Source organism: Carcharodon carcharias, chromosome 18 (assembly GCF_017639515.1).
Source record: "Carcharodon carcharias isolate sCarCar2 chromosome 18, sCarCar2.pri, whole genome shotgun sequence".
NCBI classification, from domain to species: domain Eukaryota; kingdom Metazoa; phylum Chordata; class Chondrichthyes; order Lamniformes; family Lamnidae; genus Carcharodon; species Carcharodon carcharias.
The window spans coordinates 77,848,022-77,869,724 of record NC_054484.1 but is presented as its reverse complement, the minus strand read 5'-3'; the positions used below and the strand labels follow the sequence as shown (position 1 = coordinate 77,869,724).

The 21,703-nt window shown below is 44.3% G+C and overlaps 1 protein-coding gene across 1 annotated transcript in view; it reads left to right on the top strand.

The window, feature by feature from the left end:
- spag17 (sperm associated antigen 17) overlaps positions 1–21,703 on the top strand; it is a 327,444-nt gene that overhangs the window by 91,151 nt on the left and 214,590 nt on the right. Inside the window, exon 18 of the mRNA XM_041210903.1 lies at positions 7,373–7,603. Coding sequence (XP_041066837.1) covers positions 7,373–7,603 — 231 coding nt within the window. The remainder of the gene's footprint in view (positions 1–7,372; positions 7,604–21,703) is intronic.

The following is a 21,703-nucleotide window of genomic DNA, read 5'->3' as shown; positions in this document are numbered from 1 at the left end:
TGCAGGATCCTCACGAGGGTGTTCGCCGCTGACTTCACCATTGCCACAGGCACAGTCCACATCTTCACCAATCAGGCAGATGGCACGCTCCTCAAAGTGACTGAGGGGACTAATGTGGGCCACTCCATTCTTGTTCTGAGATCTATCCCTGCTGTTGTGGGCCAGCTTCTCTTTCATGAAAACAGATGGAGAGAGTGTGAGCAGGATGCATGACACTGTGTGGAATGTTCATGTGGTGAGTGCAGCCATGGGCAGGACGAGGACGTGAGCTCCAGAAGCTATGAGCCTGATGGAAATGTGAGGGTGTGTGAGAGTTAGTGGTGTTGTCCGAGGCCTGACATCCCTGTGGATGTGTGATGAGTTTGCAAGTGTGAGATTTGAGGGTGATGAGATGGTTGACTTACCCTGGCAGAACAGATGAGATCATTCATCCTCTTCCTGCACTGGATGGCTGACCTCCTCTGTGCTCTGGTGGCACTGACAGCTGCTACCCATGCCTCCCAGGGACTGGTGATTCTGTTGTATCTCTTGTGGCCAGAGCAGGGGCAGAAGACATTGCGACAGCCTTCCACAGCATCCAGCAGGCACCCCAAAGAGGCGTCACTAAATTTGGAGTCTGCCGTCTCCTTTGCTTTCAGGGCCATCTGTCGCCTGGAGCAGTCCTGGTCTGTAGACATGAAGTAGGGCTGCACTTTAAACATGGCACCCAAGTGAGGAAGTGCTGAGGTCATGGCGTGGCGGGGAAATCCAAGCCTGCCCACCAGCTATCCAGATTGCTTTCATTGAATGCATTATTAATGAGGTGCGACGCACCACAAAGGGCGCGAAAATCCACCGTTGGGGCCAGCAGGTAAAACCACTTTTTTCACACCCACCTCCGCACTTCGTGCAAATCTGGGAGAAGTGTGTTTGTAAATAATGAAAATTGCAATCCAGTTTTGCTACAACTCAGCCTGAAATCACATTGTAGGATGCTAGAAAAATGAATGAACAAAGAACAAAGAAAAGTACAGCACAGCAACCAGGCACTTTGGCCCTCCAAGCCTGCGCTGATCATATTGCCCATCAATTAAAACATTTTGCACTTCCAGGTCCATATCCCTCTATTCCCATCCTATTCATGTATTTGTCAAGCTGCTTCTTAAACACCACTATCGTACCTGCTTCCACCACCTCCTGTGGCAGCGAATTCCAGACACTCACTACCCTCTGTGTAAAAAACTTGCCCCGCACATTTCCTCTATAGTTTTCTCTTCTCCCCTTAAATCTATGTCCCCTAGTAATTGACTCTTCCACCCTGGGAAAAAGCTTCTGACTATCTACTCTGTCCATGCCACTCATACTTTTGTAAACTTCTATCAAGTCGCCACTCAATTTCCATCGCTCTAGTGAGAACAATCCAAGTTTCTCCAACCTCTCCTCATAGCTAATAACCTCCAGACCAGGCAGCTTCCTGGTAAACCTCCTCTGCACCCTCTCCAATGCCTCCATATCCTTCTGGTAATGTGATGACCAGAATTGCACGCAATATACCAAGTGCAGCCTAACCAAGGTTCTATACAGCTGCAGCATGACTTCCCAGCTTTTATACTCAATACCCCTGCCAACGAAGGCAAGCATGCCATTTGCCTTCCTGACTTCCTTGCCACTTTCAGTGACCTGTGGACCTGTACACCCAGATTCCTCTGCCCGTCAATGCACTTAAGGGTTCTGCCATTTACTGTATAATTCCTGCCTGTATTAAACCTTTCAAAATGCATTACCTCGCATTTGTCCGGATTAAACTCCATCTGCCATTTTTCCGCCCAAGTCTCCAACCGATCTATATCCTGTTGTATCCTTTGACAATCCTCTTCACTATCTGCAACTCCTCCAACCTTAGTGTCGTCTGCAAACATAATAATTAGCCCAGTTACATTTTCCTCCAAATTATTTATGTATACTACAAACAGCAAAGGTCCCAGCACTGATCCCTGCGGAGCTCCATTAGTCACAGCTCTCCATTCAGAAAAGCACCCTTCCACTGCTACCCTCTGTCTTCCAATTCTGTATCCATCTTGCCAGCTCACCTCTGATCCCGTGCGACTTTATCTTCGGCACCAGTCTGCCGTGAGGGACCTTGTCAAAGGCCTTACTGAAATCCATGTATATAACATCCACTGCCCTTCTATCATCGATCATCTTTGTCACTTCCTCGAAAAACTCGATCAAGTTAGTGAGACACAACCTCCCCTTCACAAAACAATGCTGCCTCTCACTAATATGCCCATTTGCTTCCAAATGGTAGTAAATCCTGTCACGAATAATCTTCTCCAATAATTTCCCTACCACTGACGTAAGGCTCACCGGCCTGTGATTTCCTGGATTATCCCTGCTACCCTTCTTAAACAATGGAACAACATTGGCCATTCTGCAGTTCTCTGGGACCTCACCCATAGCCAGTGAGGATACAAAGATTTCTGTCAAGGCCCCAGCAATCTCCTCCCTTGCCTCCCTCAGTACTCTGGGGTAGATCCCATCTGGCCCTGGGGACTTATCCACCTAATATTCTTCAAGACGTCTAACACATCCTCTTTTTTGATCTCATCATGATCCAGGCTGTCTACACACTCTTCCCTTGACAATCGACTGCTAAGTCCTTCTCTTTGGTGAATACTGATAAGAAGTATTCATTTACTATCTCTCCCATTTCTTCTGGCTCCACACACACATTCCTATCTCTGTCCCTGAGTGGGCCTACCCTTTCCCTGGCTACCCTTTTGCTTTTTATATATGTATAAAAGGCCTTGCGGTTTTCCTTAATCCTGGTTGCCAATGACTTTTCATGACCTCTTTTAGCCCTCCTGACTCCTTGCTTAAGTTTCTTCCTACTTTCTTTATATTCTCCACGGGCTTCATCTGTTCCCAGCCTTCTAGCCCTTACGAATGCTTCCCTTTTCTTTTTGACTAATCTCACAATATCCTTCGTTATCCAAGGTTCCTGAAACTTGCCATGCTTATCCTTCATCCTAACAGGAACATGCCGGTCCTGAATTCTTATCAACTGACGTTTGAAAGCCCCCCACGTCAGTTGTTGATTTGCCCTCAAACATCCGCCTCCAGTCTAGCCTTCCCCCAATTTAGCACCTTAACCCGAGGACTCCTGTTATCCTTATCCACCAGTACCTTGAAACTTACTGAATTATGGTCACTTTTCCCGAAATGCTCCCCTATTGAAACTTCGACCACCTGGTCGGGTTCATTCCCTAATACCAGGTCCAGTATTGCCCCTTCCCTAGTTGGACTATCCAGATATTGTCTCAGGAAGCCCTCCTGGATGCACCTTACAAATTCTGCACCATCCAAACCCCTAGCACTAAGTGATTCCCAGTCAATATAGGGAAAGTTAAAATGACCCACCACAACAACCCTATTGCTTTTACATCTTTCCAAAATCTGCCTACATAACGGTTCCTTAATCCTCCGCCGGCAATTAGGAGGCCTATAGTAAACTCCCAACATTGTGACTGCACCCTTCCTATTCCGGTACTCTTCCCATATTGCCACGCTGCATGAGCCCACCGAGGTGTCCTCCTGTTGTACAGCTGTGATATTCCCCTTAACCAGCAGTGCAACTCCCCCACCTCTTCTACATCCCTCTCTATCCTGCCTGAAACATCTATATCCTGGTACGTTTATCTGCCAATCCTGTCCATCCTTCAACCAAATCTCTGTAATAGCAATAACATCATAATCCCAAGTACTAATCCAAGCTCTAAGCTCATCTGCCTTGTCTGTTATACTTCTCGCGTTGAAACAAATGCATTTCAGACCCCTCAGTCCCACTGTGTTCAGTAATTTCTCCCTGCCTGCCCCTCCTCTTAGTCCTACTGGCCATATTCACTGGTTCCCAGTCATTTATTTCACCTGCTGACCTCGTGCTCTGGTTCCACCCCCCTGCCATACTAGTTTAAACCCTCCCGAGTGACACTAGCCAACCTCGCAGCCAGGATATTGGTGCCCCTCCAGTTTAGATGCAACCCGTCTTTCTTGTATAGGTCCCACCTGCCACGGAAGACATCCCACTGATCCAGATATCAGAAACCCTCCCTCCTACACCATCTGTTCAGCCACGTGTTCAGCTGCACTATCTTCCTATTTCTAGCTTCACTGGCATGTGGCACAGGGAGTAATCCTGAGATTACAACCCTAGAGGTCCTGTTTTTTAACTTTCTGCCTAACTCCCCGAACTCCCGCTGCAGGACCTTGTCACTCTTCATGCCTATGTCATTAGTACCAATGTGTACCACGACCTCTGGCTGTTCTCCCTCCCCCTTCAGAATGTCCCGTACCTGATCAGAGACATCCTGGACCCTGGCACCAAGGAGGCAACATACCATCCTGGTGTCTCTTTCACAACCACAGAAGCACCTATCTGAGCCCCTGACTATAGAGTCCCCTATGACAATTGCTCTTCTGTGCTTTGACCCCCCCTGCTGAACAACAGAGCCAGCCGTGGTGCCACTGCTCTGGCTACTGCTGTTGTTTTCCCTTGATAGGCCGCCCCCCCCCCCAACAGTATCCAAAATGGTATACCTGTTAGAGAGGGGGACAGCCAGAGGTGATTTCTGCACTGACTGCCTGCCCCTTCTAGCGGTCACCCATCTATCTGTCTGTACCTTGGGTGTGACCACATCTCCAAAACTTCTGTCAATGACGATTTCCGCCACCTGAATGCTCCTAAGTACATCCAACTGCTGCTCCAACCGAGCCATGCGGTCTGTGAGGAGCTGCAATTGGCTACATTTCCTGCAGATGTAGTTGTCCGGGACACTTGAAGCGTCACAGATTTCCCACATCCCACAGGTGAAGCACTTCACCCCAGCAACTGCCATTTCTAGAACTATTTAATAAATTAATTTAAATCTAATAACTGTTTATTGACTCCTTATTAATTATACGTTCCCTAGGGCTGGATTCCTACTATAAATGCTAAGTTCTAAGAACAGTAGTCCCCTGATTCTGGTCTAGATACCCTCTACTTATTAATGAAGTGATAACTTTATTTGGTTTAATTAGTTTAACAATGTTTTAGTTTCAAATTCAGTGTAGATTCTCTACTGGCCAATCAGGTCACAGATTTACCATGACGCCACTTTTAATTTAATTTTTTTTTTAAGACCCGAGGTCCGTGAATCCCCGAGGTGAGGCTTTTATACTCACCGGTCTGTAACTCTGCCCTCCGACTCTGCTCCCTGGAACTCTCCTCACGCTCTTTTATCCCGCGTCTCTGATCTCCTCGTGCTCTTTCATCCCGTGTCTCTGCTATCCTTGGACTCATTTATCCCGTGTCTCCGCCACTCTCCTCGCGCTCTTTTATCCCATGTCTCCGCCACTCTCCTCGCGCTCTTTTATCCTATGTCTCCGCCGCTTTCCTCGCACTCCTTTATCCTGTGTCTCTGCTCTCCTCGTGCTCTTTTATCCTGTGTCTCCGCCGCTCTCCTTGTACTCTTTTATCCTTAACAATGCTTAATATTTAATCTGAAATTCTTCTCTGCTACTTTAGCGAAAGCATTAATCATCTTAAATGGGTTACAGATTCAAGAAGGCAATATAAAAGACTTTCACATGTACGTGTTCTGCTTTCATACTCTAAATTCCCACAGTACAATTTGAGAACCTGTTCTCAACAACTGATTAACGTCTTTGCTGCCCTTGATTACGCACCAAACTAATGCTCTATGAAATTGATTCACTGCAGATTACATATGTGGGCAACAAATTAGATATCTAGCCCAAAATTAGGTATGATTGTGGTGAAGATTGTGGTACTGTTTCCCTCCTACATGAGCCTGTCATTAACCATACCTTGCCTGCCCACCACATGCACATAGTGGCAGATGCAGTGCCTGTGTGCTGGTACCTCACATCGACTCCAGTTACCAGCACTTCCCAGAGCTGGTATGTGGAAAGTGGCATTAGGGCTGGGAAAGTGATGATAAAGTTCCCCCAGTGGATGGAAAAGGTGTTGTAGTCATCTCCTCTTCCTCCATTCAGCTCCAAACACTGTCCTGCTTGAAGGCCTTGAACTCCTCAGCAGCTTCTGATGGGAGATTTCATTCTGATCTTTCGGGTGTTTCTGCCCCTTTAACATCCCTTGCTGTCGCTTCTCATCTGAATTATCCCAGTTGTATTGATGGCCTCTCTTTTGATAGTGGGAATCCCACTAGAAAGCTCCTGTCACATCCATTGAACTCCAAGCAGGAAAATGGGACAGGGTTGGGAAAAAATTTGGATGGAGGGGTGGAAATCCACGCTGCTGGAACCACCCAACCCCCTCACCAGGCCTTGAGGAGAATTCTTCCACTATTGCTGCTTAAAATGTTAGTAAAAATTGTAAATGCTTGTACAGCTGCTCAATATGCAAATTGATCTCCAAGATGGATTATAATACCAGACTTTAGCTGACATCCTAGACTTCCACTCACCCAAAATCTTGGTTGGGAATTTGTTTCGAGCTGTTTCCAGAACTTTGACAGAATTATGGTGAAAACCACACGCATAAACAAGGTTTCCGACAGTTACAGCAGCACAGCATGCTGATAAGAAACTTTTTTCTTCTCTTAACATTATGAACTATATTTGTGAAGGTATGTTTCATTTTAGGTGTGTATACCAGTTTAGCTCAGTTGGTAGCATTCTCGCCTTTGGGTTAGAAGTTGTGCATTTTCAGTGTCAAGATCTGAACTTGTCTGTCAATTTTATGACTGACTAGAAAGTTGTGGACAGTGTGCACATGATTTCCCAATTTGTGCCCCTAGTGGGCAAGACTCCACATCAGGAAGCTTAAGTTACAAAGTCCTGTAATCTAAGCTGATACCTCCTTCCTGTACCAAGGGAGTGATACATTATCAAAGGTGCTGCTCTCAAAATGAGGCTGAGGTCCTATGTACCTATTCTGATGGTTCAGATGGACATCAATGATGCAATGGCATTGCTCAAATATTAGGAAGGTCTTAATGATATCCAAGCATACATTTCTCTATCAACATATATCCCAAAAGAATCAGGTTAATTCGTCTCATTACTGGTTATGGTACATTACTACCCTAGAATGACAATGGTGTGTGCATATTTAACAACAGTCATGGTACTTCAAAAAGTAATCCATTGTATGAATTACTGAAACTTTTCGATGTGATAAACTCAATGAAAATCCAGAACATCGTTTTTATTGCTCTTGCAACACTGATTCTTAATTTTTGAAAATACTTGGGGGATTTATGATATTAAGTCTAAGTAATTTTATTCTTGTAGCTGAGATAATCATTACAATTGTTCTTCTGTGTGAATGATCTAATGGACAGGTTGCAATATGTATTATTTCACTTAGAAAACGTGAGAAGTTCTGAGGTAGCAAGAGCCTTCAAGCAGTTTGTGTTTGAGAGCATGAAGTTCACCAAAGTAAAAGAGAGTGGAGAATTAGAAGAGAAGAAAGACATCTTGGCTGAAAGACTTGAGTCCACATACATACCATGGGATGATCCCATCAGGTTTGCAAAAGAAATAAAACGGATTCTTAAGACCAAGAAGACACATAAACAAAGCAATTGTGTTTGTGCAGGTAATCCACTGAATGGGTTTAAAGTCATTTAAATGAATCTCAGTTTTTCAAACTAATGTGCTGATAAATCCTGAGGACACAAGGTTGAATTATTGAAGCAGATCTTTCTGACTACTGGAGATTAATGTTTTATCTTGAATGAGCTTTATAATATTTCAATGAATATTTAATGAGATTTACAATTATGGTGATTATGACTAGTCAACACATGTCTAAGACTAGTGTCTTAAGCTTAAATAAAGGCAATTACAAGGGTATGAAGACAGAGTTGGCAAAAGTGGTCTGGGAAAATAGGTTATAAGGTAGGATGATAGAGGAGCAATGGCAGACATTTAAGGAGTTTTTTAATAACTCTTAAAGGTATATTCCACTGAGAAAGAAAGACTCTGAGTAGGATGCACCATCCATGGCTAACTAAGGAAATTAAAGATAGCATCAAATTGAAAGAAAGCATGTATAATGCTACGAAGATTAGTGGTAGGTCAGAAGATTGGGAAAATTTTAGAAACCAGCAAAGTATGAGAGAAAGCTATCTAGAAATATAAAAACAGACAGTATGAGTTTCAACAAGTATACAAAAAGAAAAAGAGTAGCTAAAGTGAGTGTTGGTCCCTTAGCGGGTGAGACTGGGGAATTAATAATGGGAAATGTTGAATTAGGTATTTTGTATCAGTCTTCACTGTAAAAGGTACAAAAAGCATCACAGAATAGTCGAAAATAGAGAGGGAGGAACTTAAAACAATCACAATCACTAGGGAAAGGTTACTGGGAAAACTATTGGGACTAAAGGCTGATAAGTCCCCAGGTCCTGATGGCCTGCATCCTAGGGTTTTAAAAGAAGTGGCTGCAGAGATAGTGGATGCATTGGTTGAATTCTTTCAAGATTCCCTGGATTCTGGAAAGGCCCCAGTAGATTAGAAAACCGCAAATGTAACTTCTCTATTCAAGAGACAAGGGAGACAGAAAGCAGTAAACCATTTAGCCTGACATTGTCAATGGAGCTAATAGCAGAATAATTAGAAAATCATAATACAGTCAGGCAGAAACAACAAGGTTTTGTGAAAGGGATATTGTATTTGACTAATGTATTACAGTTCTTTGAGGAAGTAACAGGCAGTGAGGATAATAGGGAACCAGTAGATGTGTATTTGGATTTCTGAAAGGCATTTGATAAGGTGCCAAATCAAAGGTTACTCCACAAAATAAGACCTTGTGTGTTGGGGCTGATAGATTGGCATGGATAGAGGATTGAATAATGAACAGGAAACTGAGAATTGGATAAATGGGTCATTTTCTGGTTGGCAAACAGTGCCACAGGGATCAGTGCTGGGGCTTCAACTTTTACAATCTATAGTAATGCCTTGGATGAAGAGTCTGAGCAATGGTAGATGTATTTGCTGATGACCCAAAGGCAGATAGGAAAGCAACTTGTGAAGAGGACACTAGGAGTCCGCAAGGGGATATAGGTAGGTTAAGTGAGTGGGCAAAATTTTGGCAGATGGAATATGAGGTGTGAAAATGTCCACTTTGGCAGGAAGAATATTATTTAAATGGAGAGAGACTGCGGAGACCCCGTCGGGGGGTTTGTGCGGGAGCGGGCGGGTTCCCGGTCAGGGGCACGTCGCCATTTTACATGGGCGGGCCAATTAAGGCCCGCCCAGTGTGACATCCACCCAGAAGCACAGTGCGCTCCCTGTGCTGGACGGGGTTTGGGATTTCCTTGAGCCAGGAGTGCGCTCTTTTGCGCGTGCGCACATAAGAGCACACAGATCTCCCGGAGGCAAGGTGCTGCCTCAGGGAGATCAGAGTTACTTTTAAAAGCCTAATTAAATTTAGAAAAAAATTTAAGGACATGTCCCCTCATGTGAAACTGTCACATGAGATGGGACATGTCCATTACTTTTATTTAAAAATTTTTGTGAAATTTTAAATATTACATGAAACCTCATTCCGCCCATGGATGAGGTTTTCCTGCATTATCCGAAGGCTGCCTGGGCTCCTCGCCTGCCCACCAACCTTCAGGTTGGACGGGCAGGCATATTAAGTTCATTAATTAGTATTTTACTGGCCATAATAGGCCATTGTCAGTTCAGTGGGCATGTAGCCGAGTTGGCTGCGAGCCTGCCAAACTGAAAATTTAAATGATGCAGGTTGACGTTGGGACACACACCCAATGTCACCCCGTGTCATTTTACGCGTCGGCGATCTGGCCCTGCCCCCGCTCGCCGACTGGAAAATGTTGCCCTGTGATACAGAGGGATCTGAGTGTCCTGGCACATGAATCACGAAAAGTTAACATGCAGGTACAGCAAGTAAAAATTAGGAAGGCAAATGGAATGTTAGCATTTATTGCAAGGAGAATGGAGCATAAAAGTAAGGAAGTGTTGCTACAGAGCCTTAGTGCGGCTGCATCTGGGCAGTTATGTACAGTTTTGTTCTCCTTACTTAAGCAGGGATATTATTGCAATTGGAAAAAGTTCAGAGAAGATTCAGTTGGCTGATTCCTGGGATGAAAGGGTTGTCTTAGGAGGAAAGGTTAAGCAGATTAGGCCCATGCTCACTGGATCTGAGAAGAATGAGAGGCGATCTTATTGAAACATATACAGTTCTGGGGGACTTGACAGAATGCTGAGAGGATGTTTCCCCTTGCCTCCCATTTAAGACAGAGATGAGGATTTTTGTCTCTCTAAGAGTAGTTAGATTTTGGAATTCTCATCCCCAAAGAGCAATGGAGGCTGGATCATTGAATACATTCAAGGTTGAGTTAGACAGGTTTTTGAAAGACAAGAGGCTTGCAGGAAAGTGGAGCTAAGGCCACAATAAAAATAAAATCAGCCATGATCTTATCAATGGGCAGAGCAGGCTCGAGGGGCCGAAGGCCTATCCCTGCTCCTATTTCTTAAAATCTTATGATCTTATAACCTTATGTCCTCTGGGTGTTAGAGCCCCTGAGGCCCCTGTCTTAGGTGTGTGCAGGGGACAAGGCGGCCATCAGGAGACCAGGCAAAATGTCGGTTACTGGATGAGGGGGCTGGGGGAATGAGTGAGAATGGAAGTACTTTGAGTGGAGTTCCTACTGCAATGCCTCCTTTTGCCATCATTCATGTGGACCAACATCATATCACCCTTACCATAGCATTGCAGACCAGATTAGACACAGATGACTGCAGATGAGATAATCATGCTGGTTAAAGTGGCACACACATTTGCATCCAAAGTCTGCTTAGCCATGGTCGTAGTTTGTATGGACTCGTTTGAGAATCTGCGCTTGTTACGCCATGGAGGTGGTCTCGCTCCATGGGTTGCCATTTTGAAGATCAACACTGGAGAAAAATCACAGGGATATTAAAAAATATTTTCTTTGAAATTTCCTCTTTACCAGATATACAAATATTGAAAATGGGGATAAAATAACTGGCTGACAATCAAGCATCATCCAATCGAGTAATGAGTCTTTTTGCTTTCCAATTAGCATAGGAAGGCAGTGCATCATCAGGATGATGCATTGGCCGACTAATGACTGGAGCATGGGGGCAATTCAAGTGATGGAACCTGCAGGAATAGATTTAACCACAGTTGGCAGCCATAATGGCAGATGTTCTAGCAATTCCCTGTGCTTCCAATCTGCTAACAATCTAGTTGGACTCTTCCATTTTCTCTGCTACTACAGAGTGTGCGCATGATCTACCTGAATAATCTCCTCAAAAATGGTCCTACGATTCAATGTTTTGTAAAGGATTACTCCACCCCCTCCTCTGCCCAACGTAGCCTCTCCACTGCTGTCCATGCCATCAGTATCTTTTTTTTATTCATTCATGGGATGTGGCATCGCTGGCTGGGCCAGCATTTATTGCCCATCCCTAATTGCCCTTGAGAAGGTGGTGGTGAGCCACCTTCTTGAACTGCTGTAGCCTATGTGGTGTAAGTACATCCACAGTGCTGTTAGGAAGGGAGTTCCAGGATTTTGACCTGGCAACAGTGAAGGAACGGCGATATATTTCCAAGTCCAAATGGTGTATGGCTTGGAAGGGAACTTCCAGGTAGTGGTGTTCCTATGTATCTGGTGTCCTGGTCCTTCTAGGTGGTAGTGGTTGTGGGTTTGGAAGGTGCTATCTAAGGAGGCTTGGTGAGTTCCTGCAGTGCATCATATAGATGGTACACAATGCTGCCACTGTGCATCAGCGGCAGAGGGAGTGAATGTTTGTGCCAATCAAGGAGGCTGCTCCTGGATGGTGCCAAGCTTCTTGAGTGTTGCTGGAGCTGCATTCATCCAGGCAAATGGGGAGTATTCCTTCAAACTCCTGACTTGTAGATGGTGGACAGGCTTTGGAGAGTCAGGAGATGAATTACTCGTCGCATGTTTCCGAGCCTTTGACCTGCTCTTGTAGCCACAATATTTATCTGGCTATTCCAGTTCAGTTTCTGGTCAATGGTAACCCCAGGATGTTGATAGTGGGGAATTCAGTGATTGTAATGCCATTGAATCTCAAGGGGCGACGGTTAGATTCTCTCATGTTAGAGATGGTCATTGCCTGGCACTTATGTGGTATGAATGTTACTTGCCAATTGTCAGTCCAAGCCTGGATATTGTCCAGGTCTTCCTGCATTTGGACATGGACTGCTTCAGTGTTTGAGGAGTCATGAATGGTGCTAATCATTGTGCAATCATCAGTGAACATCCCCACTTCTGACCTTATGATGGAAGGAAGGTCTCCTCAAAAATGGTCCTACGATTCAATGTTTTGTAAAGGATTACACCACCCCCTCCTCTGCCCAACGTAGCCTCTCCACTGCTGTCCATGCCATCAGTATCTTTTTTTTATTCATTCATGGGATGTGGCATCGCTGGCTGGGCCAGCATTTATTGCCCATCTCTAATTGCCCTTGAGAAGGTGGTGGTGAGCCACCTTCTTGAACTGCTGTAGCCTATGTGGTGTAAGTACACCCACAGTGCTGTTAGGAAGGGAGTTCCAGGATTTTGACCTGGCAATAGTGAAGGAACGGTGATATATTTCCAAGTCCAAATGCTATCTAGCTATCTGCTAGTTTTGTGTCTCTCCATCTCTGAATGAGGGGGTGGGGGGGATACAGATGAGCCACTTACCTTTAGGATGCATTAGTGAGCTGGAGTATTATGAGCTCACGTCCAGCCTGTCTCTATCACTTGTGTTTTCACTCTTTTTTCCTACAAGGGGCCAAAGAAAATAGAACTATAAGTGCAGATGTGAGACTGAATATGAGGCACATGCATCACATTGCATAAGGATGGGGTGAGTGTCATAGGTGGACGGATAAGTGGAGAGGTGATAGTGTGTAGAAAAGTGAAGACTGTGTATTCTTGAAAGTTGACTGGATATGAAGAGTGATGTGACGAAGGCTGCTTAGCAAGGCATTGTGAAAGGTAAGGTAGGGGAAGCTTACAGAATGGGTAAAAGCAACATACTGTGGATGCTGAAAATCTGAAACAAAAACAGAAAATGCTGAAAAAACTCAGCAGGTCGGACAGCAGCTGTGGAGAGAGAAGCAGAATTAATTTTTCGAATCTGTACGACCCTTCTTTAGAGCTAGGTTGTAGTTGAATGGCCAAATGTGCTCACCACTTCCTAGGCTGGGCACAACACCTGCTGCTCACCTCCTCAGTTACACAAAATCAAGCCCTCTTGATTAGAGCAAAAAGTTTCTTTATCCCATTGTTGGACAAAAGTACATTACCACAACTGTGTTGACTGCAACAGATCAGCGGCGTACAATGACAGGCTTAGAGGGTTAATGGGAAAGGCCATGACAGGAAGAATGACAGAAGAGGCAACAACAAGATTTAGGGACAATAAAGGATTTGAGGTGGTATTGCAAATGGAGAGAGGACGGTGATATGATATAATGAGGTGCTAGTTAGATGGAAGGGATTTATGAGGAAGTGATGTTTCAAACTGAAGTCTTGTGTGAGGAGATGGAGCTGAAGGGTGGGGGATGCAGTGACAGTGATAGGTTGAGATGGCATAACATTGTATTATTGTGTCATACTTTAGTTGTCACACTTTAACTGCAATGCTTTACGACATGTTCTGACTTATCATAAGCGACACCACAGGGTATCTACAGGAAATACATAGGCCTGGATTTTGCGGTCAATAGCGAAGTAAAATCGCCCATAAAGATCCAGCAATCTTTGTAGCATGGAGTTCACCTTTCCTGACATTAATTCCATTCTGACATGAGCTGTAAAGGATCTCTGGCATCCAGCAACAGTGATGTCATGAAACACAATAAGCAACCAATCACATTGAAGGATTCTCACCAACTGTAAACTAGAAGTAAAATGTGCTGATTATCCTTCACTTTTCTCATCGTTTTACAGAGAGGAAAATAACGATTGGGACATATACATAGGATTAAAGTAGAGCTTTAAAAAAATTAAATATCTACAGAATTTTTACTACAAGGGAGAAATTTGGCATTCCACAAATACAAAATTAGTTTTTCAGGGCCAGGGAGGTTATACAGAAGTAATTGTGACCTATTATGCCATTAAAAGCTCAGTTACACCTTATTCAATAAGGCATAAATTTCTCGAGGATTTTTACAGCAAGATTAGTTGTGTAAATAGTGGAAGTTCACGACAGACAATGTAAATTATAAGATTTCCATCTGCGAGGATTGAAAGAGCAGGAATCACTGGTAGCAATTTAATTGTGCATATGTGGACACCAGCAAGTTGCTGTCAGTTTAACAGTTGTAATTACAGTGAACACTAACAGTTTCTCCATCACTATACAACTGCAAAATTTGGGTCATTAGAAACTTACTCATGCTGTTCTAATCAAATGATGCTTTCTGTAATAACTTGCTGTTACTTTTTTTCTTTATCAGGCATGCATTTCTGTCATCATAGTGATTTCAGATTTTGTCAGCGTAATCCATTTTGGAGCTACAAGATCTGTGCTCCCTCCCTGCAACTGCTTCCTTCTATTTGACTGCCCAATCCCTCCTCAGTGAACAGATTCCTTATCACTCAGATAATCAACTTGACTTTGTGGCCTTGCTGCAGCTGTCCTCCAAAAAACCTTTCTCCACCCCTCTTCTCAATTATGACAATATCCAACCTATCCATCCCACCACCACTGCAATTCATCAGGCATCCTTGCAAACAGCTGAAATCAATGTTGCAAAGAATAGTAGTAAGTGTGAGGATTGGGAATGTTTTAGAAACCAGAAAAGGGCTACCAACAAATTGATAAAAAGGGGAGAACTCGAATATGAGAGTAAACTAGTCAGGAACATACAACCTGTTTTTAAGAGCTTTTTAAATTATATAGAATGGAGGAAAGTAACTAAAGTAAATGTTCGTCCCTTAGAGGCAGAGACAGGAGAAATTATCATGGGGAATAAGAAGTGGAAGAGACATTGAACAAACATTTTATGCCTCTCTTCACAGTAGAGGACATAAATTATATACCAGAAATTGAAGGTATTCCAGGGGCAAATAAGAGTGAAGAAATTAATATAATTCGTATCAGCAGAGAAAAGGTGCAAGAGAAATTTAAGGGATTAAATCTGTCAAATCTGCAGGACCTAACAGCTTACATCCTAGGGTTCTAAAAGAGATAGCTGCAAAGATAGTGGATGTGCTGGTTATTATTTTCCAAAGTTCCCTATATTCTAGAATAGTCCCGCAGATTAGAAGCTGGCAGGTGTAATGTTGCCACTCAAGAAAGAAGGGGGAGAGAAAACAAGAAACTACAGGCCAGTTAACTTGACATCACTCATCAGGAAAATACTTTAAAAGAATGGAAACCTTAACAATGTGCTTAGAAAATCACAGTATGACTAGACAAAGTCAAAATAGTTTTATGAAAGGGAAATTGCATTTGACAAATTTAATAGAGTTTTTGAGGATGTAACTCATAAGGGGAATCAAAAGATGTTGTATATTGCTGAAAAAGAGACATTTTTTGTCGAAGCATGTTGAAGAATAAAAAATGTCTTTTTTTTCAGATGTTGTATATTTGGATTTCCAAAAAACATTTAAAATGCTGCCATACAAAAGGCTAATATGCAAGATAAAGGCTCATGGAGTTGGGAATAATATCTTAGCATGGATGGGAGATTGGCTAATGGACAGGAAGCAAAGAGTAGGGATAAATGGGGCTTTTTCAATTTGGCAAGCTGTAACTAGTGGAGTGCCGCAGAATAGTGCTGGGCCTCAGCTATTTACAATCTACATCCATGACTTAGATGAAAAGACAGAGTGTGATGTATCTATATTTGCTGATGCTACAAAGCCAGGGGGGAATGTAAGCTGTGTGGAGGACACAAAGAGGCTGCGAAGAGATTGTTAGGACTGGGTGAGGAGGAGTGAACTGGCTCCCCTTTTATTCAGCCCTCTTGGTTAGTTGCAACAAAGGTTTTAAAAATTCTTTTCCCCATAGATACCTTTTCCAGTCCAAATATATTTACTTTTTAACAAGGAGTCAGTCAAACCAGGTTTCTTGAGTCAAAGAAAAAGTATATTTAGAAGTTACTAAAACCTGATAAAAATAATAAGAGAGAGACACATGCCAATCTCAGAAATAAGAAGTCAGTCCTTTGTTTGTCCATGAGGTGTAGATTGTGGAATTTTGCGGCCATTGAAATTAGGTGGTTTCCGGTAGAATTCTGGAGTTGACTTTATTTTGATCTGCATTTTGTTGAAGACACCCTTTTTGGTTTTCAGAGAGAGAGATCCTTGCTGCTCGTTTTCAGCAGAGCTCTTAGATTACTGTCACCTTTCTTACTGCTTGTCCTTCTTTCTCAGTTTGTCAGCCCCGGTCTTTAAATTAATTTCTGTACACTCCCAGAAGGGAATCCAATTTGTATGTCTTGCATCCATTGTTGTAGTAATCCCAATTTTGATCTTTCATCTCAGAAACCTTTTGGCACATCTTGAGATATAAATCAACAGGAGATGGGTTTATTTCATCCTCCACAGGGGATTTTGTGTGTCAGGTGGGGTGTAACTGGCTAGGTAGCAAGTCCCATTGTCTTCACAGAATTACAGTGGACTAAGAGTCCAGTACTTTGCATTTTTAATGCCTTCCTTTCAAGAATCCCAGTTTAAAGTGGGCCTTGACATCACCCCTCAAGTGTAAGATTCCACGTAACAGATCTGCAATGCATTTCATGTAGATTTCCCAGAGAAGTGGTCAACTTTACAGAATCAGCCATCAGGTGACTCATGGCAGCCAACTTTAGATCAATGTCTTTACTTGTATTTAAATAGAAGTTCTCTTTAAACAGTTCAATATGTCTTTGGTTGGCTGGTGAAGTTATAGGTAGATCTCACTCAGTTATCATGTCCGTTGTCGTGACAAGATATGGAGTGAGTGGGCAACAAGGTGGCAGATGAAGTATAATGTGGGGAAGTGTGAGGTTATTCACTTTGGTATTCGGAATATAAAAGAATATTTTTGTCAAAAAGTGTAAAACATGTAAATGTTGATATTCAGAGGGATTTGGGTGTACTTATTCAAGGACCATTACATGCCAGTTACATCAAGCAATTAGGAAGGCAAATGGCATGTTGGCCTTTACTGCAAGGGGATTGCAGTACAAGAATAAGGAAGTCTTGCTACAGTTGCTTAAGGATTTGATCAGACCACATCTGGAGTAGTGTGTGCAGTTTTGGTCTCCATGTTTAAGGAAGGATTTACTTGCATTGGAAGGAGTTGGTCCCTGGGATGAGAGAGTTGTGCTATGATGACAGGCGGAGTAAATTGAGTCCAAATTCTCTGAAAGAATGAGAGGTGATCTCATTGAAACATTCAAGATTATGAAGGGGCTTGGTAGGATAAACACTGAGAGTTTGGTTCCCCTTGTTGAGGATTCTAGAACTCGGGCACAATCTCAGGATAAGGGGCTGGTGATTTAAGACTGAGATGAGGAGAAATTTCTTCACTCAAGGGGTTGTGGATCTTTGGAATTCTCTACCCCGGATTGTTTGGATGCTCCATTGTCGGCTATATTTAAGGTTGAGTTAGACTGATTTTTGGTGTCTCACGAAATACAGGGATATGGGAAACTAGCGGGAAAGTGGAGTTGAAGTCAAAGATCAGCCATGATAATATTGAATGGTGCAGCAGGCTCAAGGCGCTGTATAGTCTACTCCTGCTTCTATTTTTTATATTCATAAATTACTGATATTATCTGGGAATACCTGTAAATTTTTCAGTGTTCTTCAATTTTTTTAAAAGATTTGCATCTGCTTCCTCTATGTGGCAATGGAAAATTACTGAACGCTGGAAATTAAAACACTCAGGGAAAACATTTCTAGGACCAGAAATTTTTTAGATGAAACATGACAACTAGTCAAATAAGGCTTTTCATCTTTTTCCATAAGTGTTGAAAAAAGACAATTTGAGGTTTTATATTCAATAGCTGAGTTATTCTGCTTTTCTTTTCAGAGGATTTATCCATCAAAATTTCAGAGGGGGCAGAAACTTGCCGTTTCAGGTTTAATGACAGCAGGTCAAGAGAAAACAGTATGTTTTCCAAGGAACCACCCTGTTCAGGTATAAGTCACTACCTTTGTAGGCCAAATTTGTGAGGGTCACTGAAAGGGAGTAAGGTACTGTTTCAAAGTCTATAGCTGGAATTTTCTGACCCCATTGGCATCGGGCATCATGGCAGGGGTGGGGAGAAGATGGCGAGAAGGCCAAAAATCGGTTTTACGCCATCGTGAAACCAGTTTACAATCGTCTGTACCACCTGTCAATGGCAGGCCTCGTTTTTTTCTGCCACACGTCAGGAATGTAATTTTAATACATTTGCATCTAATTATAAGCCCTGCTCATCAGAAACATCCCCCCACGTCAAATGTACCGCCCACATCGGCATGACTCCAGAACGGCGTGCTTCATGACTGCCTTTGAAAGGCGTGCACCTGGCAACCTGAACTCGGAGGTGAGCGCACACAACCTTGCTCATGAGTTTCACCCCTAGGACATCAAAGATGAGGTGCTGCGCATTTGTGGGGGGCACAGGCAAGTCACTTTTTCCCAGCTGACATTCAGTGTGGTGCCGGGACAAGGACTCTGGTGTGGGTCAGGCTGAGGAGGGTGGTGGGGGGGTGCAAGGCAGCACATACTGAAGGAAATACTCAAACACATGACGGAGGATGAGAGGGAAAGTCAGCACAGACTGAAGGAAATACTCAAGCACATGATGGGGAGGAGGGAACCAGGCAGCAAACTGAAGGAAATACTCAAGCACATGCTGGGGGGTGTGGAGGGAAGGTGGTGAGGGAAGCAGCCATGCACTTGGAAAAGCTCGTCAAAAGTGAGCGTTCTTCAGCAGCTGATACTGTTGAAATGTAGCTCCATTAACATGCTTCGAGTCAGGCCTCTGAAGCTTTTCTACCCACCCAAGCAACAGAAAAGCATGAATGTGCCACCAAATGCTCCAGAACTTCTCACCCCTCAAGCACAGATTGCAAATTAATGTGCATTTTAGGGGGCAGCAGAGCAATTGGCCAAGTGGGCGAGTTATACAAGCCACTTGCGAAAGGTGGCCATGGCGCAGTCATTGGTAGAGGTGCATACAGCCCCGTATCCATTATGGTTCAAGCTAACAGCCCAGCTTTGCAATGTGGGTTAGGAGAATGTTGCACCTGAGCTGAAAGCACAGCATGCAGTCCAATGGCTGAAGTTGCTGTCAATCGGTCAAGTGGAGTGAGGCAGAGTTGGTGGATTTCTGAAAGCCAATAAGCGCATTACACACTGGCCATCCAAGTGGTGGTCAGCACTCTCCTGCATGTGTGAAGGGGCCTTCAGACTTGACCAAGCGAGGTTCTTAGAAAACCTGTGCTAATCCACATGTCTCTGCTTCTCTTTGATCCTTTAGGAGGAGAACATCAGGATCATGGAGCCTGGTGATTTAGCAGTATGCTTCATGGCTTACAAAGGCCAGAGAAGAAGAAGTAGAGAATAGTGGAGTCGCCTGGCTTGGCAAAGGGAGGAACACCTCCCTCAAGATGAAGGGACTGCTGCACATGCTGCTGAAGATCCACAGCGCCTATCAATGGCACCCAGGGTCTATCAACAGCACCTGTCATTCCTGCAGATGACTGAGAACCAGTGTCGTCGACAATTGCACATGTCGAGGGAACTGGTCGGTCACATATGCCACTTGCTGCAGTATTTGGCGCAATGGGGACGCGAAGGGCATCTGTCGGCAGTGGCTGTGAAAGTAACCGCGGTGTTCAATTTTTCCACCAGCGGCTCCTTCCAGGACACCACAGGTGATCTGTGTGGGATCTCGCAAGCCTCCATGTACAAGTGTATCCAGGAGCTCACGGACACCATCTTCACGATGGCACAGAACTTTGTGCATTTCGCCCAGGATCAGGAAAGCTAGAAAGTAAGAGTGCTGGGATTTGCGCAAATCTCTGGTTTTCCTCAGGTGCAGGGTGCCATTGACTGCACTCCCGTGGCACTTAGATCTCCGTGGCCACAAGCAGTCAACCACAAGGGCTTCCACTCGTTGAATGTTCAGCTGATATGCGACCACGACAAACACGTCCTGCAGGTCTGCACACCAGGGAGCACCATGACTTCTACCTTCTTAGCATGTCCCAGATCTCTGACATTCTTCAAGATCCAGAGAGGCTGCAAGGTTGGCTTCTCGGGGACAAGGGCTACATAAGGGCTTCCACTCGTTGAATGTTCAGCTGGTATGCGACCATTACAATCACGTCCTGCAGGTCTGCACATGATTCCCAGGGAGCACCATGACTCCTGTCTTCTTAGTAGGTTCCAGATCCCTGACATTCTCCAAGATCCCGAGAGGCTGCAGGGTTGGCTTCTCAGGGACAAGGGCTACACACACAGGACATGGCTGATGATGCCCATGCAGTGGCCTCAGACTGCAGCAGAGCAACAGTGTAACGAGGTTCAGGCCGCAACCCGGACTTTGGTTGAGCAAACGATAGGCATTTTGAAAATATGGTTCTGGTACCTCGACAGGTCTGGTGCAGCACTGCAATACAGTCCCCAGAGGGTGTCCGTGCACTCCACAACCTGGCATTGCAACATGGGGAGGGCCTGGCTGAGGAGAAGATGGAGGAGCTGCACATACTCTCCAATGAGGAGGACGTCGAAGGGGATGGCGATGATGAGATCCTCGAAGGCGAGGATGCTGGTGATGAAGCCATCGCAAAGACCAGATGAGGCAGGCGCACTCAGGAGGCCCTCATCGCCACAAGATTCGTGGAGGATGTTGATGAGATGCAGTGAGGACAGTCCTGACATCCTCATCTTGCATCTGTTACTGTTTGACTCTTGTGTTACTGATGGCAGCGCATGTACCCTCAGTGCTCAGGCTCATGTCATGGAGATGCAGCGGAAGCCCTAATTGTCGCTTGAGGATGTGACAACATGCAGTGAGGACATGCCTTAGATCTTCACATAGCCTCTGTGAATGTCTGACTCATGTCTGGCTGAGGGCAGCTCGCTTGTGCTCCACGATCGGAGTCATATCATGGAGATGCAGCTATGAAACTTTAAATGCACCTGATCCTTTGTCAGCCTTCAGCACCTGACCCCTTCAGGAGCAGAGCATCACCAGTCACAGATGCTGAAGAGATGGGAGGTCGGCCCAACCTCAAAAAGTGCTGAGAGCACTTCACACAGAGAGAATGGCGGAACTCTGTAACACATGCCCACGACATTCTGGCAGAAGTAACAAGCAATATCGCGATGCAGCCATCACTAATGTGTCCAGTGAGTTTGAAGCCAGACCATCACTTTGGTCTGAAGGTTACAGACTGCACAGGGAAGAGGCCCTGGACTGAGACACCTGCCTTTATCTTGTGCAAGAACCAAGGTTTCACATTTGAGTGACACGCAAACTGCTCATCATGACAAGGAGCCATAGACAAGGAGACATTCTTGGGAGATTATTTACAATAGTGAACATTATGTACAAGTGATTAACATCCATGCCCAGGCTGTGCAACTTGGCCTAAATAGCCAAGTGGTTATGGTACTGGGCTTGTAACCCCAAGATCAAGAGTTCAAATCTCACAATGGCAAACTATGAAACCATGTAACTTCATCTGAATAGGAA